The 16,001-nt window shown below is 35.8% G+C and overlaps 2 protein-coding genes across 2 annotated transcripts; one reads left to right on the top strand and one right to left on the bottom strand.

The window, feature by feature from the left end:
- Nucleotides 1-1,527: 1,527 nt before the first annotated feature.
- Nucleotides 1,528-6,782, bottom strand: LOC130625305 (uncharacterized). Its single transcript, XM_057440361.1, has 4 exons — nucleotides 6,399-6,782; nucleotides 4,584-5,106; nucleotides 2,618-2,826; nucleotides 1,528-2,102 (listed from the first exon to the last, which is right to left on the bottom strand). Exons 1-4 carry the CDS (start codon nucleotides 6,744-6,746, stop codon nucleotides 1,752-1,754), a joined length of 1,431 nt encoding a protein of 476 aa, XP_057296344.1. The 5' UTR covers nucleotides 6,747-6,782; the 3' UTR covers nucleotides 1,528-1,751.
- A 322-nt stretch (nucleotides 6,783-7,104) lies between these two features.
- LOC130625125 (collagenase 3-like) lies at nucleotides 7,105-15,207 on the top strand. Its single transcript, XM_057440196.1, has 6 exons — nucleotides 7,105-7,113; nucleotides 7,443-7,523; nucleotides 11,945-12,440; nucleotides 13,422-13,721; nucleotides 13,903-14,117; nucleotides 14,523-15,207. Exons 1-6 carry the CDS (start codon nucleotides 7,105-7,107, stop codon nucleotides 14,982-14,984), a joined length of 1,563 nt encoding a protein of 520 aa, XP_057296179.1. The 3' UTR covers nucleotides 14,985-15,207.
- Nucleotides 15,208-16,001: the final 794 nt, after the last annotated feature.

Raw genomic sequence — 16,001 nt, 5'->3', positions numbered from 1 at the left:
TTGTACGCATGGCCCGATTAGGATTTTTTTGCCCTGGTTACGTCGTGGTGACCGGATTATAAACACGCTGATATAATGGCTGGCCAGGCCGGCTGTGCTAGATAGATAGATGTGCATATTTTACATGGCTAGCCTCACAAATATCGAGGGATATACCCTGTCTATTATTTCCAGGAGGGGCCATGGCTTAGATGGAGAGTCCTAGAGTATTTAATGCTCATTTTGAGCTATGCAGACCCAATTAGTAGGGCCCACGCTCTACTAGACAACTCCCGGCAACATCCAACGGCCCACACAGTGTGCCATCTCCCCAATTTCCCTCACATGGCTTGGGTTAACCCGGGGCTATGGTAACATTCACTCGCCCATGTTGAATCGCCGTCAAGAGGAATCGAACCCCGGTCTCCCGCACAGAGTACGAAAGCTATAACCACTAATCTACGGCTTTTTCTTCAAACTTTTGTGAATTAAACATTCTCTGGGGAAGATGGAACACCCCTAAAAACTAGACATGGCAAAAGAAAATAGTCTCGACGTAAACTCTTAGTATAAACTACTCTTGTAGTAAATACATTTCAACATAATATACTTTGAAGTAACTGAATTTCGCGAAACTATTATTCTTTTTACGGGAATTAAGTTTGGTGAAAAGTTATTAAATTTGCGAATCCCAAAATTTAGTATTTGCCACGAAATTTCGTTTCATTTGAGAACAACAACAACTTTTCCACCAGGGCTATTTGCTTATCAGAAGTGATGACGAATGATACAAAAGTAGTCAGCCTCGATTATATTTGTTCTATAAGTGAGAAATAATATAAAAACATAAGTGGGCCTGCCGCCCCGATATGTTCGTTCTATAAGTCTTCAGTAATATTAGACTGTCGGACAAAAGTCGGCCTGCGATATTTGACTTTTATAAGGGCCAATTAATATTTTTTAACTGTCGTACATAATTAGCCGGCCTGTCCTGATTATGGAGGTTGACAGTTTAAAAGATCCAACCTCGTCACCTATTTGCTTCTCAACGGCGCTGCGCTTTTTTATATTCTAGCGCCGTCACGGTAAAAAGTGCTGGGGTCGAGCTTGTAAAAGATCATCATGCTTTTCCCCCTTTTTTTTGTTCTGTAGATATGTTATTTTAAAGCATCCGAAATTCCAGCGACCAAACTCTGCCTGATAATGTTGAACGTAACTGGTGACCTTGCAGTATAGAGCGTTCGCTTTCAATGCGAAAGGTCTTTGTTTTAACCCAAGCCGAATTATACCAGATACTACAAAAATATAATATTTATCCTTCCTTCTTAGCGTTCAACATGAGGATAAGTTCGATATCTTAGGCCGTTGTCTACTTGAGCAATCTCTCGGGAGATTTAAATTGCATTAACACCCCCTTCGCAAGACCCTCGTTGATAGTAATACCAATAGAAACTGAATAGGTTTAACCGGATAAATACTAATTCTTATTGATATTCCCGTTTATTGAAAACCATCTCAAGTAAAAGATCACGGAAATGACAAAAAAAGTTTGGAGCGCCTTCTATTGTATTAATTTTAAGACAAAAGTAAAAAATATATAAATATGACTATTTGCGCAAAGAACGCGGATTAAAGTTTTTAATATATAATACTGACCATATAAAACATGGAACATATTGTTCGTAGATTATGTTGCATCGCAACAAAGTCTGAAATGCGCATGCGTGTATATTTACATTAGCTTGAATGCAATGTCAATGTTGATAAAAAATTCAGTTGTACTTCGAGCGTAATTCGTTGGCTCTCCGTTTAATTACTCGTGCAGCATATTTATACTGGTTCCTCGTGCTGAATATTTGCGCGGACACACGTGTGGCGAGCCTTCCTTGAACCGGGTTGACAAATATTGCCAGTTTAAAATCGTTTAACATGTCGATAATCATCCGATCAGCATCTTCTGTTTTCGACCCATAGTGTTTAGTAAACACCTCAGGGAGAAACACAATACGCATGTAAGGAGCTTTCATGCTCTTTGGAACGGAGAGTTCTTCTGTGTTCCATTCTCTCACATAGAGTTGGACAGCCCACTCCACCAAGGGAGTTATGTAGGAATGCAAGTGTCCCTAAGAACAGAAACGCGTGTCAACTAAAAACACAAAAATGTCTGCTCAAACAGAAACTAAACTATTTCATATGAAAATAGTGTAAACAAAAGTAAAAATCCTTTTTACTGAAGGACTGAAATTCCTAATATAATTTGGATCAAGGTCAATCTAGGGTGTAAATATTGATTTCACGTTCAAATTTTTTTTTCCAAGCAAACATTTCATTTCTATTTTGGGGGCAAAAATATTCCTCCAAGAGAAACACACAGATTTCGCTGTTAAACAGAGTTTTGGCAAACAGTGCACGTTGAAAAAATCTTTCGAAAAAGAGAAAGCAAAAACATATCGGTTTTATTAGGAACAACGGTGGTTATGTGAGATATTTGGCTTTATTTTAGTTGAAAAAAAAGGAGAAAAAGTAGCAGTTTAAATAAAATTACAATCAACATACATGCATAGTATCACGACCACATATATCATATAAATGCTTTCAAGATGACAAAATAAAAAGTATGACCAAAGAAGACGCTTACAATCCCTCCTAACTTCTTCATATATTCAACAGCGTAACCAGCAGTTACATGTGCCGAATAATTCTTCGTGCCTTGACGACGAAATCTTTCGTGTAGATCACCATAACAACCATGCGAAACAACAGTGGGCTGCATTTTATCGTGTAATCTTTCATCGATGCACATTATGGCACAACTTTTTGGAGTATAATACCATTTGTGAAGGTTCCCTAATTAGCAAGAAACCATTGTAAGAAAAAGAACTAAAAAAATTGAATAATTGAGTGAACCGATACTTAAAAACTACTGACTTCAAGACCGTATTTAGGATAAGGCATTTTTTCATACAACCACTTTTCACCTAGTCTTAGAGAAAATATCCGTAAAAAGATTTCAAAGAACATCCCCACAAAAACTTCCCTTTCTGGAAGTTGTTAAATTTTGATTCTTTTTATATATTTTATAATATGGATATATTATTTTTCCCACCATGCTCAATAACTTAATAAATATGGGATGGGGTTGGAATGAACGTATAGGCAGGGGGTTAGGGGTCATCTACAAAATTCGTAGCAATTCGTATCAAAAAAATTCGTATATGCTATACGAATTTTCTTTTGCCATACAGTAATTAAATTCGTATGAAATTTTTCTAAATTCGTATAAAATTCGTATGAGTTTTTAATTAAATTCGTATGAGTTTTAAATTAAATTCGTATGAGTTTTAAATTAAATTCGTATGAGTTTTAAATTAAATTCGTATGAGTTTAAAAAAATTCGTATGAGTTTTAAATTAAATTCGTATAAGTTTTAAATCAAATTCGTATGAGTTAAATTCGTACGAGTTTAATAAAAAATTCGTATGAGATTTTAATTAGATGCGTATGGTTTTAAAAAAAAGAAAATCGTTTGACATTGTATTAAATTCGTATATGAGTTTCAAAATAAAATATTTTTTAGATCGCATTTTAAAAGTTTAAAAACGAAAAACGGCGATAGAAATATTTTTTTAGATCGCATTTTTAAAAGTTGAAAAACGAAAAACGGCGAGAGAAATGTTTTTTTAGATCGCATTTTAAAAAGTTTAAAAACGAAAAACGGCGATAGAAATGTTTTTTTTAGATCCCATTTTCAAAAGTTTAAAAACGAAAAACGGCGATAGAAATGTTTTTTTAGATCGCATTTTTAAAAGTTGAAAAACGAAAAACGGCGATAGAAATGTTTTTTTAGATCGCTTGTTAAAAGTTGAAAAACGAAAAACGGCGATAGAAATGTTTTTTTTTAGATCGCATTTTTAAAAGTTAAAAAACGAAAAACGGCGATAGAAATGTTTTTTTAGATCGCATTTTTAAAAGTTGAAAAACGAAAAACGGCGATAGAAATGTTTTTTTAGATCGCATTTTTAAAAGTTGAAAAACGAAAAACGGCGATAGAAATGTTTTTTTAGATCGCATTTTTAAAAGTTGAAAAACGAAAAACGACGATAGAAATGTTTTTTTAGATCGCATTTTAAAAAGTTTAAAAACGAAAAACGGCGATAGAAATGTTTTTTTAGATCGCATTTTAAAAAGTTTAAAAACGAAAAACGGCGATAGAAATGTTTTTTTAGATCGCATGTTAAAAGTTTAAAAACGAAATATAATTCGTATGAAAATTCGTATAAAAGAGAATATAATTCGAATGACAATTCGTATGAAAGAGAATATAATTTGTATGAAAATTCGTATGAAAATCGTATAAAAGAGAATATAATTCGTATGACAATTCGTATGAAAATCGTATAAAATTCGTATTAGATTTTTTAAAAATCGTATAACTATTTAACACTATACGAATTGTATACGATTTTTATACGAATTAAAAGCAATTAAATTCGTATATATTCGTATAAAATATCATACGAAATTTGTAGACGACCCCTTAGGGAGGGAAAAATTAAAAAGGGGGGAAAAGGGGAACAATTACTGCGTAGTGTTAAAGTACAGACCTATGTAAATATCAATATCATAGCTTTTAATATCTAAAAACAGCTGGCCAGGAGCATGTGCTGCATCAACAACAGAGATAATACCAAATTCTCGACATAAACTTGCAATTTTTTTGATTGGAAGTTTAACTGCAGAAGCGCTGGTTATGTGATCAAATATTGCCAGTCTAATATTTCCATGTGTTGCAAACATATTTCGAAATGCATTCACAAACTCCTCTTCGGATACAATAGGAAATTCAACGTCAAGCTTTAATACTTCCACATTATTCTTCTTTGAGTAAACAGCTACCGTTTTCAAGACAGAAGCATAGTTAACGTTCAAACAGAAGATAGCGTCATTATCTTTAAAATGCGGTAGAAGTGAACGTAAGGTACAGTTCATTCCTTCAGTTACATTTTCAACAAAAACTAAGTTTTGTGCATCACAACCAATTTCTCTTGCCACTATATTTCGACTTTCTTCATATTTCATTTGTAATGTTATACGGTTAAATAAATCAGGGCATAGTTCCAACTCTTTCTAAAAATTTAAATTGAGTTATATACTATATTAGGGATTGTTGGCTAAAGCGTCAGGGCTTTTTTGAAAAAGACATCTACGGGGAAGTTTCCCAAATAGAGTTTAGTAATATTTAAGAAGTGAACAATAGCAAAAACAGGCCTTCGGGCAACTTGTTGTATGGCAGCAGACCCATCATCACCTGTACATCCAACTACATTTATGTAAAGATGATAGAATTTTAGCCTAAGAAACTCATGCTTCTCTCTACCTCTCTCTAGGTCTGTAACTATTTCGAAAAATGATAAATGACTGCCATTTTAAACAGTTTCAGGTTGGCATTTGCTAAATGAATATGTACATCCTCAATCTCGGCTTAACGTCCATTTTCTATGCTAGCAGGGGCTGGACGGGGTATATTAATGACCCTCTTCTAATCTGCTCAACTTCCTCTGTATCAAGTATGTACTTATAACCTCCTGCTAAGTCTTTTTCAGTCTGCCTCTGGGCTTTGCCCCAGGAACTATCAAGTCTCTACACTTTTTACCCAATTATCCTCCTCCATTCTTTCCAAGTGCCCCAGCCAATTCAATCTTCTTACCTGGATAACATCTTTAATTCTACGGATACTTAACCTGCTTCTTAGCTCATCTGAACTCTTTCTGTCTCTCAGACTGGCGTTACACATCCACCTGACCATTCTCCTATCATTCCTTTCTAAGCGGTCAAGAGCTTCCTGCTTCACTGTCCATGTCTCACTACGGTACAACATAACACTTACACACAGGCCTCATACAACGTACCTTTTACCTCAATTGACAAGATTCTGCTAGTTAACAAAGGAAGTCAGAACCTATCCTGCAAGTAACAATTCTTCCAACACCCCCTTCAGTGCCCAACATATCATCTAAGTAACAGAAGTTCTCAACTATCTCTAACGAGCCACTTTTGTACATCATTAAAGCTGGAAATACTTCATTCTCTATAATCTCACCTCCTTTGCAACGCTTGCATACAAACTGAATGTCAGCCCTTAACCTTCCACCAGTACTACTGCACTTCTTATGTACCCAATGCTTGCAAGTCTGACCAAAAATTGAGTCACTACCAACCCCTTTCCTGCAAACTCCACAAGGCCACTTTCCAACTACAAGGTCACACTTGGCTGCAATGCTACTAATCATTTACTTTAGACTTTGGTGTGTTCACCCTTGGCCTTTTCTCTTCTAGTCCTTACTTCCACTTCTCAAACTTTTCAACTAATTCTTCCATCGACTCTGCTATGGTAATCATGGCATGACAAAAAATCTAACCTGCAAGTTTTGCTGATGTTCCAGAACACGCACTGGAACAGTACCATAAGAACCATAATTGACAATAACATGACATCCTGACAAAATTACCATGTAATGCCATGGTAGTTTTGCAAAAAATTCACCTCTGATCAGTACACCACAATTCAAGTGTGTGCGTAGAAGTTTATGAAGATACAATAGCACTGGGTTGTTTGAATCACCACAGAGACTTATTTTACGAAGAAACTTTAATCCACAATGGAAACCAGCAGCAGCAATACCAACAACACGAACAATCTTTCCTTTTCCTGCAGCTTTTTCAAGTAAATTCTCAGGTAGATATTCTTGAAAAAGCAGCATTGCCATTTTTTAAATAACTCTAGCTATAAAATTAGAAAATAGCAATTAAACTGATAATAAAAAAGTTTCATAAATAAAAGATTCAGTTTAATACAGCAAAGTGGTTCATAAACATACTTGCAATATTTTATTGGTTATTGGGTCATTTGCAAAAATGAGGTCTGGGACGAAGAAAAATTGACATCTTAATTCTATACATCTTAATTATTTCATTTCTATAATAAGTACATTTTGAATTTAATTTATGTTTAATTTCTATGACAAAAATTATTTGCTACACCTTACACATTTCTCAAAGTATTCACATTATAAAAATTTCAGATTTAATTATACTGCATAAATTATGATTTATCAATGCATAGATATGATAAAGGTGAATGAATTAACTTGTTTGCTCGTCCCAGGCCTCTTATATTTTTTCCAATGACCCAATAACTCAGAATTTGCAATTTTGTTTGCAACATAATTTTCTGGGTAAGCTTGTATAGGCCTTATATGTTTACTTACAAAATTTGATTGCAAACTGACATGCGGTCTCAACTTAAATACATAACTTATACTAGATTGAGATACCCTAAATCCGTCAATGTCATATCAATAAAATATAAAAGTCAAGTTTACTACTTTTAATTTGGGGCATCCATAAAGTATGTATGCATGATGGGGGAGAGGTAGTCACACATAAAGTAAAACGGGGAAGAGGAGAGTTTAGAAGTATATAGTATAGATGTATATACGCCTTTTCCTCTTTTCCATGTTTTGATATGTGAACTTGTGTTTCAGGTAGGTAATTAATATTTTGTTTTGCAACCGCACGCTCCCATTCAGAATAGATAAAAATTCAGATAGAAAATGAGGCAAAAACTTTTGTAAGTTTAAGTTGACAAATATAGACCTTTTTGAATGTTTACATATTCCGCGGTAAGTCCTTTCAGCTTTAACAATTGCGTGGCAGGCAAAAAATGTGGCACTATGTAAAGTGAGGTCCTTTTTAGTCTGTTTCTTTGCAGGAAGGTATCATCACGACTTTACTTACGACTTTAAGAAGGAAGAAGGAAGAAGGAAGAAGGAAGAAGGAAGAAGGAAGAAGAAGAAGAAGAAGAAGAAGAAGAAGAAGAAGAAGAAGAAGAAGAAAAAGAAGAAGAAGAAGAAGAAGAAGAAGAAGAAAAAGAATTTATTCTACAGTATTAGCATACATAAGGTAGAAGTCAAATAAATATCAATTTACAAAAAAATAAGGCTATCACTGTAAGGAGATGCTGGCCACCCTTAATATACAAAAACAAAACAAGAAAACAACAGACAAAAACATATGCAAAACGCAGTAACATATTAAAAGAAAAACAAATGATGACAAACTCAGCTGTACAATGAGAAAAAGAACTGGATCAGAGAAGAAGTTAGTCTAGGAGAGGTGAGAGAGACTAGTTAAGTTGAAGGAAAGGAGTTTTGTACAAAATTCCATGAATAAATGGACTGACATGGAATAGAGTTCAAGCCGAAGGATTTAGATGACACAATGGGCGGATTTATCAAACCAGGAATAGATCCACAAGTCCAGTAAGAGTGGGAAAAGTCAACTTTGTAAGTATCAAGAAGTGCCTCTGGGAGTTTTCCGTGATATACATAAATTGTACAGAAAAATTACATTTTTCATGTGAACCAAGTCAGCAAATTTTAAAATATTAAGATAGATAGATAGATGTGCATATTTTACATGGCTAGCCTCACAAATATCGAGGGATATATGTTGAAATGTAAACTTTATATATTTGCAGAGTTGCTTCGACTGCTCCAATAACTTTATGACTCTATGACTCTAAAATTTACAAGACGTTTTCCTATTTATATATTAAAGATAAGATACTTTAGAATGTTCTAGTATATTCCAGATGTTCTATATTTACTATTAGTAGTTTCTAGTATAGTTATCTTATTTCTGGAATATTCTCCAATGTCCCTTATATTTCTAGATAGTACACAAGGTTCTAGAATGTTCTTGCGGCAAGAGTGCCTATTTTCAACAATATACCCTGTCTATTATTTCCAGGAGGGGCCATGGCGTAGATGGAGAGTCCTAGAGTATTTAATGCTCATTTTGAGCTACGCAGACCCATTTTGAGCCTGCGCTCTACTAGACAACCCCCGGCAACATCCAACGGCCCACACAGTGTGCCATCTTCCCAATTTCCCTCACATGGCTTGGGTTAACCCGGGGCTATGGTAACATTCACTCGCCCATGTTGAATCGCCGTCAAGAGGAATCGAACCCCGGTCTCCCGCACAGAGTACGAGAGCTATAACCACTAATCTACGGCGCCAAAGATTAGAGAAAAGAGGGTAGAAGTCATTCTGCATTGTGCAAAAGAAATTAGTCTAACTGCACAACGTTGTAAACAGTAAATACGATCAATAAAGTGATGACCAGGTTGGCCCCAAATTTCATTGCAGTAACGAAGATGGCTACCAAAGATAGCATGGTACGCAGTTTTCAGAACACTTTGTGGAACAAGGTACTTTTAGCTCCATTAGCCCTCTTAAGTTTAACCGCAATTGCATTGATCTGAGATTTCCAGTTGAGATCAGAATCTAAGAGAATACTTAATGCAGTTACTGGGAAAGAGCTTCTTGCCTGTTGATGAATAACTTGAAGTTATAGTTTGTTGGTTTAAACTTGTGCTTAAACAGGATATATTCAGTTTTACTTGCATTCAGAGAGATTTTGTTGGCGTTGAGCCATTGGAAAAGAAATTTTAGATCCATGTTGATTCTTTTAGAAAGAGATTTTAAAGACTTATTAAAACATATTAGGTTGGTATCATCAGCAAAGTGATGAACCATGGAAAATTTTATGGCACAATTTAAATCATTTATATAAATAAGAAACAGAAGAGGGCCTAAAACAGATCCTTGTAGTACACCATGTCTAACAAGTTTGTACTAAGATTCAGTTCCGTTAATTGATACAAATTGTTGTCTGCCAGATAAATAAGAACGAAACAGATTTAAGAGGAGTTCCTCTGATACCATAATAAATTAGTTTTTTCAGGAGAATTTTGTGACCAACAGTGTCAAGTGCAAAGGCCAGTGCCAATCTAAATTATAGGGGCTGTAAGACTTCCAGAGAAAAGTTAAGAAAGTTGTTCGAGTTTATACCTAATTTAAAACGGTAGTACTCTGTCAATTGTTTGAAAAAGAAAAAAAGGTGGAAAGCAAGTGCACTAGAAACGAAGGAGTGAATACCTTAGCTAGAGGTAGTGGTTTTTGCATTTTCTGTAGGTAACCTTCGTGGTTGCTTCAACCTCCTTGGTTCTACAGGCCTGTTAGCTGGCTACATAATGTGGAGAAGATCAATTAAGACTGTAAAGGGAGAAACAATATGCGCCAGATCCCAGACCTTTCCTCCAATACACCTCTGATCCCACTCGCCTCCAAAGTTCCTGGGCCAGGGGCGTTAATATCAAAATTTGAAGATCTCAACGCCCGCCACACTCCCTCTTCATTGTATTATTGCTGCACCTTTCGTGCTTCGTTTTTATATTCATTCTCGTCCCCAGAGCTCTTTAAAATAAACTACTTTTGTGGTTTATCTCAACAAGACGAGAATAAGTTAGAATATAGTTTGTGCAAAGGTCGCCAACATGATGTAAAAATATTTAATAAATTCAGCACGTCGGGACATAAACTGCATTAAATGAAGTAATATGCCCCAGGATTAACCAGTTAAGATTGACAAGCTAAAAGATAAAAGAAGCCCTGGGGGACGACGTTTACTTTTCTATTTGGAAACTTTTAATGTAAAAAAATTTTGAAATCTCATTTTTGTAAGGTCCGCAGCATCATCATCATGAACAATCGTTTGAATTTTACAATTTAGGATCATGCCTTTGCATTTTAGCAACTGTTTACAGTTTCGGTTTATTGGCCTACGTTTTTGTATGCAGTTTATGTGTGTCATATACGTATTCCAAGACTGTATTGTAGACCAATGATGTTGTTTTTGAGTTGATAGTCCATATTTGATGCCTTGTGCTGGAGTGTCAATATCATGGACTGAATTTTAAAAGTCCGTTATCTCGCTACGTCAACTAACGGAAAACAATACTTTTCTCTCTTATTATTGAGTGGTACCTTTGGCATATTTTTTTGTATTTTTTTTTTAAGTTAGGCCATATATCAGGGTATAAGTTAGTTTTACATTGCATGTTCTTTATTACGTCAATCTTTCAAAATCATCTGCCAAGCGCAACTAGTTCTTGTTCCACTGTCTTTTTTACAGCGCTGTTAAAGAAAGCTGTCAAAAGAAAAAAATCTGAAATTTCACAACTTCGACCTTTATCGAGCTCGTTACAGTAAGGCCATCCTTTTTTAATCCCCTTGTCCTTTATCTGTTTCGACCTTTCAACCTTGTGTGCCCAAAAAAAAAACATCACTTATTTTGTTTTAAATATATTTTTATATTTATTCATGTTTTTTATGTATACTTCGACCTTTATCTCTTGTTTATAAAAAAAGAGTTGTTTTTTCCGCATATTTGTTAGTCTCGCAGTTGGTTCCGTCATATTGTTGGTCCCGCCAAACTTGTTTGTCCGCCAAGCCAAAGCGGAAATTGCTGATATTTGGAACTACGCCTCATTTGTTAACCATCGTCGCGTACTATGTTCCGTTGTTTATATTACTGACAAAATAAAACTTTGCTGTAAATGATTTTCACTGTTTATCTCACGCAATGGATTATTTGAGGAGATACTATCTTATCATAGTTATATTGTGTATGACAATCTCTTGTGTTCATGGTGAAATAAAAAAAGAATTCTTTGAAGATGCCATTGTATGTCGCTTTTGCTTTTTGCTTATTTAATGGTGATCTTTTTTGTTCAATAAAACAGAATAGCTACGTTTGTTTTAATGGCGGAAGAATAATAGGTAGAACCTCTTGTACACGTTAAGAAACTGAACTTTTTGACCTAGTACTTGAGTTGAGAAACTGTCTGCATTTTGAAAGTTGCTTAATGTGGTTGCTTTTTTTTAAAGATGCAGAATTCTAATGCACCATACATTCGTTTTATAGTTTTAGGTGGGGAAAAAGTACGTTTCTTTTGTCCAAAACGGGAAGATATTGAGACGAAAATAAATAGTACTTTTTGTAAAGCATATAACGAAATCAAGCTCCGAAGGGTAGTAAAAAAAAATATTTTTCTTAGAAATACCTGGAGCGGTTCGGTTACCTTAATGTAAACAAAACCTTGCCATCCGACGAGACATCAGCAGAAATAAAATACAACGAAAAATTCAAAGATAAATATACGAAACAAGAAGTTGAAAATGCGCTCTCTGATTATCAAGATTTTTTAGGACTTCCAAAATCAGGAGAATTGACCAAAATCACCATAGATACAATGTTAAAACCAAGATGTGGAGCAAAAGACAAATCCCCTGAAAATTTTAAAATCACTTGGACGAGTCGTGGGCAACGTAAAAGACAACAAATACTTCAGAACCCCAAGGACCCGTTTAGTAAAAGTGTTACGCTCAGCTGGATCGTTTCACCAGATTATCTCTCCTCGACGACCAAAATTACAAAGAAAATTTACGAACTAATGGAATTTGCAATGAACATGTGGGCTGGAGTTTCAAACGTGAAGTTTCGAAGTCTGGAAGGTACAGACGAGGCAGATTTAGTCATATCATTTCGAAAAGGTAAAAAATACTCGTTCGAATAACCATTCTATAACCCAAAGCCCAACCTTGTTCCCAGGGCATTTTGCCTTGTTGATAGTTGATAGCGGCGAAACCACTCCGTAATAACGGCTCAGGGGCCACAAGACCCTGGGAACGAGGTTGCCTAAAGCCCTTTAACAGAAAATAATCCGTGCTATTTGTGAAACTTTCTAATTCATTGCATTCAAATAAAAATAATTTGATTTTTTAACTCTATATAATCTTCGTATATACAACAAGTGTAGTAAATCAGACTAGACAGTATGCAGTCGAAATACGGTAAAACAATATAGATCTGATATAACAAAATATATATAATTATTTTATGCGTAGACTCTTGCTGAAGACGGGTGTGAGGGTCTGCAAAACTATCTAACAATGTGTGATTACTTTCCCGCTTATTTGCCCTTTTTTCTTGGGTACGTTACAAAGCAAAGTGGACTTGCATCTTGACATACAATCTCGTCCCCAGGTTTCTTCTACGCTTATGATAGTCTGGTAGAACGACTTCTTTTTCTCAAAGAGCTCTTGGGACGACGTGGCTGAAGTTTACGTGTCTCAACTCCGCGTAAATGTTGCGCTTTATTCTCTAACATAATTTGCTGCCTAAAAAAGGCCTAAACGTCAGTCAACGTCGTTCCCAGCGCCTGTTGTCTCTTTTCTATAACCGGGATCGTATCCCTGTCTGATGTCAGAAAAAATACAAAATGCCCAGGGGACAAGGTTGAATCTCAGTTCTACCTGTAGTGGAACTAAAGTAATGCATTTCGGTGATATTGACAATCTTTTTTGTACAAGGAAATTATAATGGTTATCACTATAAATCTGTTGTTAAAATTACGAAAATACAATAGCTGCTTACTGTAAACAACAAATAGAGAAAGGGCTACAATAAAGTTATGAGAAAACGTATTTGTTTTTTCCTGTATTCTAAACTTTTAAAAAAAATCTCCCTTTTAGGATACCATGATGATGAAGAACCCTTTGATGGACCTGGAGGAGTTACCGCGCATGCGTCACGAGAGGCCATGCAGATTCATTTTGACGATAACGAGAGTTGGGATTACAAAAAGAAGAATGGTTTCTTTGTTGCTACACGAAAGCAAGGCGATTTCATTGCAACTGCTATTCACGAAGTGGGTCATATCCTTGGACTGCCGCATTCTGCTATTCCTTCGTCTATCATGTATGCTTTAATGGGCTCTCAAAGCATTTACGCTCTTCATTCTACTGACATACAGAATGTGCAAGACAGATACGGTAAGAAAAAATATTTTGTGTACTTTTTTAGCCTAAGAATAAAAAATCTTTGTAATTCACTGTTTCTTCTAATAAATCCCGATAAATCGCGCCCAGAGCTCTTTGATATAAACGTGTTTTATCACTAAGATCTCTGGGTACGGGAATGCATGGTCTTGCTCATTTATTTTTGCAATTTTAGGTAAATGTTGGCCAGATCGTATAGACTCTATCTTCAGCAATCACAAAGATGGTAGAACTTATATTTTTGTTGGTCCCTATGTTTACCAACTTAATGACAATGCATTGCAAGTCGAGCAAACATGGCCGCGCCCATTTCAAAAGATCTTCCGAAGCAATTTCAAATATATCGATGATGTTTTGATTAATACTGATTGGAAGCTGTATTTCTTTTCGGTATAGTTAAAATTAAAAAAAAAAATAAACGCATCGAGTTATTCAGAAAAAGCAACCTTGTTCCCAGCCCATTTTGCCTTTTTGATTAATTCTATAGATTAGGAAATTCAAAAATGTCTAGTTTGTTTGTGCATTTTTGTATCATGCGACCAGACTGTACCTGGGCCAATATTTTTGAAGAAAGCCTGTCGTTCCGTATTTTAGTCGCTAAATAACACTAATGCAATTTGATTAAAGAGTCCATCTCGTCTCTAGGAGTCTTTCCTCTTTCTAAGATTGTCGGAAAGTGAAACAGAGCCCTGGAGACGAGGTTGGCAACCAGCTTGTGTAAGAAAAGTTATAGAAAAATTTAACCATATTTTCGGATAGTCGTTCAAATAACTTGTCATTTCCATCTTTTTTCAGGGCGGTGAATATTATCGAGATGATGGTGGTACGCCCAAGATACTAAAAATTGGCAAAAATAAAAATGGTAACGTGGGTTGGAATAAATTAGAAGTCGATAAAATCGATGCTGGGTTTTTGCACACGGATGGCAAGGTCTACCTATTCCGAAAAGATCTGGTTTATCGTTGGGACAAACTTGCGTCGACACCGAACCTTCCACATTACCCGGTAGGGGCCGTTGAAATGGGATGGCCTAAGAAGATATCTGAAGTGTTTCCAGGTGTGCCAGAAAACATCGATACGGTATTTCGATGGTATCATGATGGTGGAGTGTACTTCTTTAAGGGGAAGTACTTCTATATCTGGAATGAAAAAGACAAGAAAGTTGTGGGGAAATACGCGACACACCAGTGGAAAAACATATGCGATGTTTACATGTGCGGTTCTGGCCGTTGCACAAGTTGGGCGGAAAGAGCTTGAATCAACCACGTCTTGGTCTTGTGGCCCCTGAGTTGTCATGAACAAGGCAAAATGGGCTTGGGAACGAGGTTGAATTAAATATCATTTCTTCCAAATTTACAACGCAGTTGCCTTAATGGAAAGCATGCTAGGGATAAGGCTGTTAAAGTTTAATAATGATCAAAAATGATTTATTTACTTATATTATTTTATTTATTTATTTCAATACATATTTACCTGCCAATATTACCTATTTTAATTTTTAAATCATAAAGCCATTAATAAGCATGGGTTTTTAGATAATAGCATTAACCGTCCCCAGGGATGGATAAGTGATCGTGACAGCTCGTTCATGCCACTCTCGTGCCCAGGGATGTTTGTATTTTCGATAAGAGATAAAGCCAAAATCCATGGGGACGAGGGTGGCATAAACCAGTTGTCACGACCACTTATTCTCTTCCGTACCAGTTCTGTTTATATGCACAAAAATAACAATCAACGTTAAAATCAGTGCCTAAAAGATCCTGGAGATATTTCAATAAAATAACAGGAAAAATCAACCTCGTCCCCAGTGTCTTGTGGCCCATGAGCTGTTATTACGGAGTACTTGATTAACAAGGCAAAATGCCCTGGGAACGAAGTTGAGGAAAAATAGCTACTTAAAACAAAAGGTAAGAAGGTGGTAGATAATCGCATCGGAGAGTAAATACCTATTTCCGTTTATCTGCAGGGCCTTGTGGCCCTTGAGACGTTATTACAGAGTGGCCAACAACTTCACACACAAGGCAAAATGCCCTGAAAACAAGGTTGGACCCATTCGTATCCTGTTGCCGAAAGCTGAGGGTACTCTTTAACAGCCAATCAAAAACGTCGGTAAAAACATGCTAAATGTCCCAGGTCCTAGCCTGGGTTTCCGTGCGCTGATAACAGGGAAAAAGGGCCGAGAATCTTTTTTTCAGTGCATTTAGGCGTATATAGCGAGATAGTTCATTTAGCCACAAATACTCAAATGCATTTTCAGTCATGGGAGGTTGTGAT

The sequence above is a fragment of the Hydractinia symbiolongicarpus genome, chromosome 14 (genome assembly GCF_029227915.1).
Source record: "Hydractinia symbiolongicarpus strain clone_291-10 chromosome 14, HSymV2.1, whole genome shotgun sequence".
In the NCBI taxonomy this organism is placed as follows: Eukaryota; Metazoa; Cnidaria; class Hydrozoa; order Anthoathecata; family Hydractiniidae; genus Hydractinia; species Hydractinia symbiolongicarpus.
Note: the sequence above shows the minus strand (reverse complement) of the source record. Positions and strands in the feature narration are given on the sequence as shown.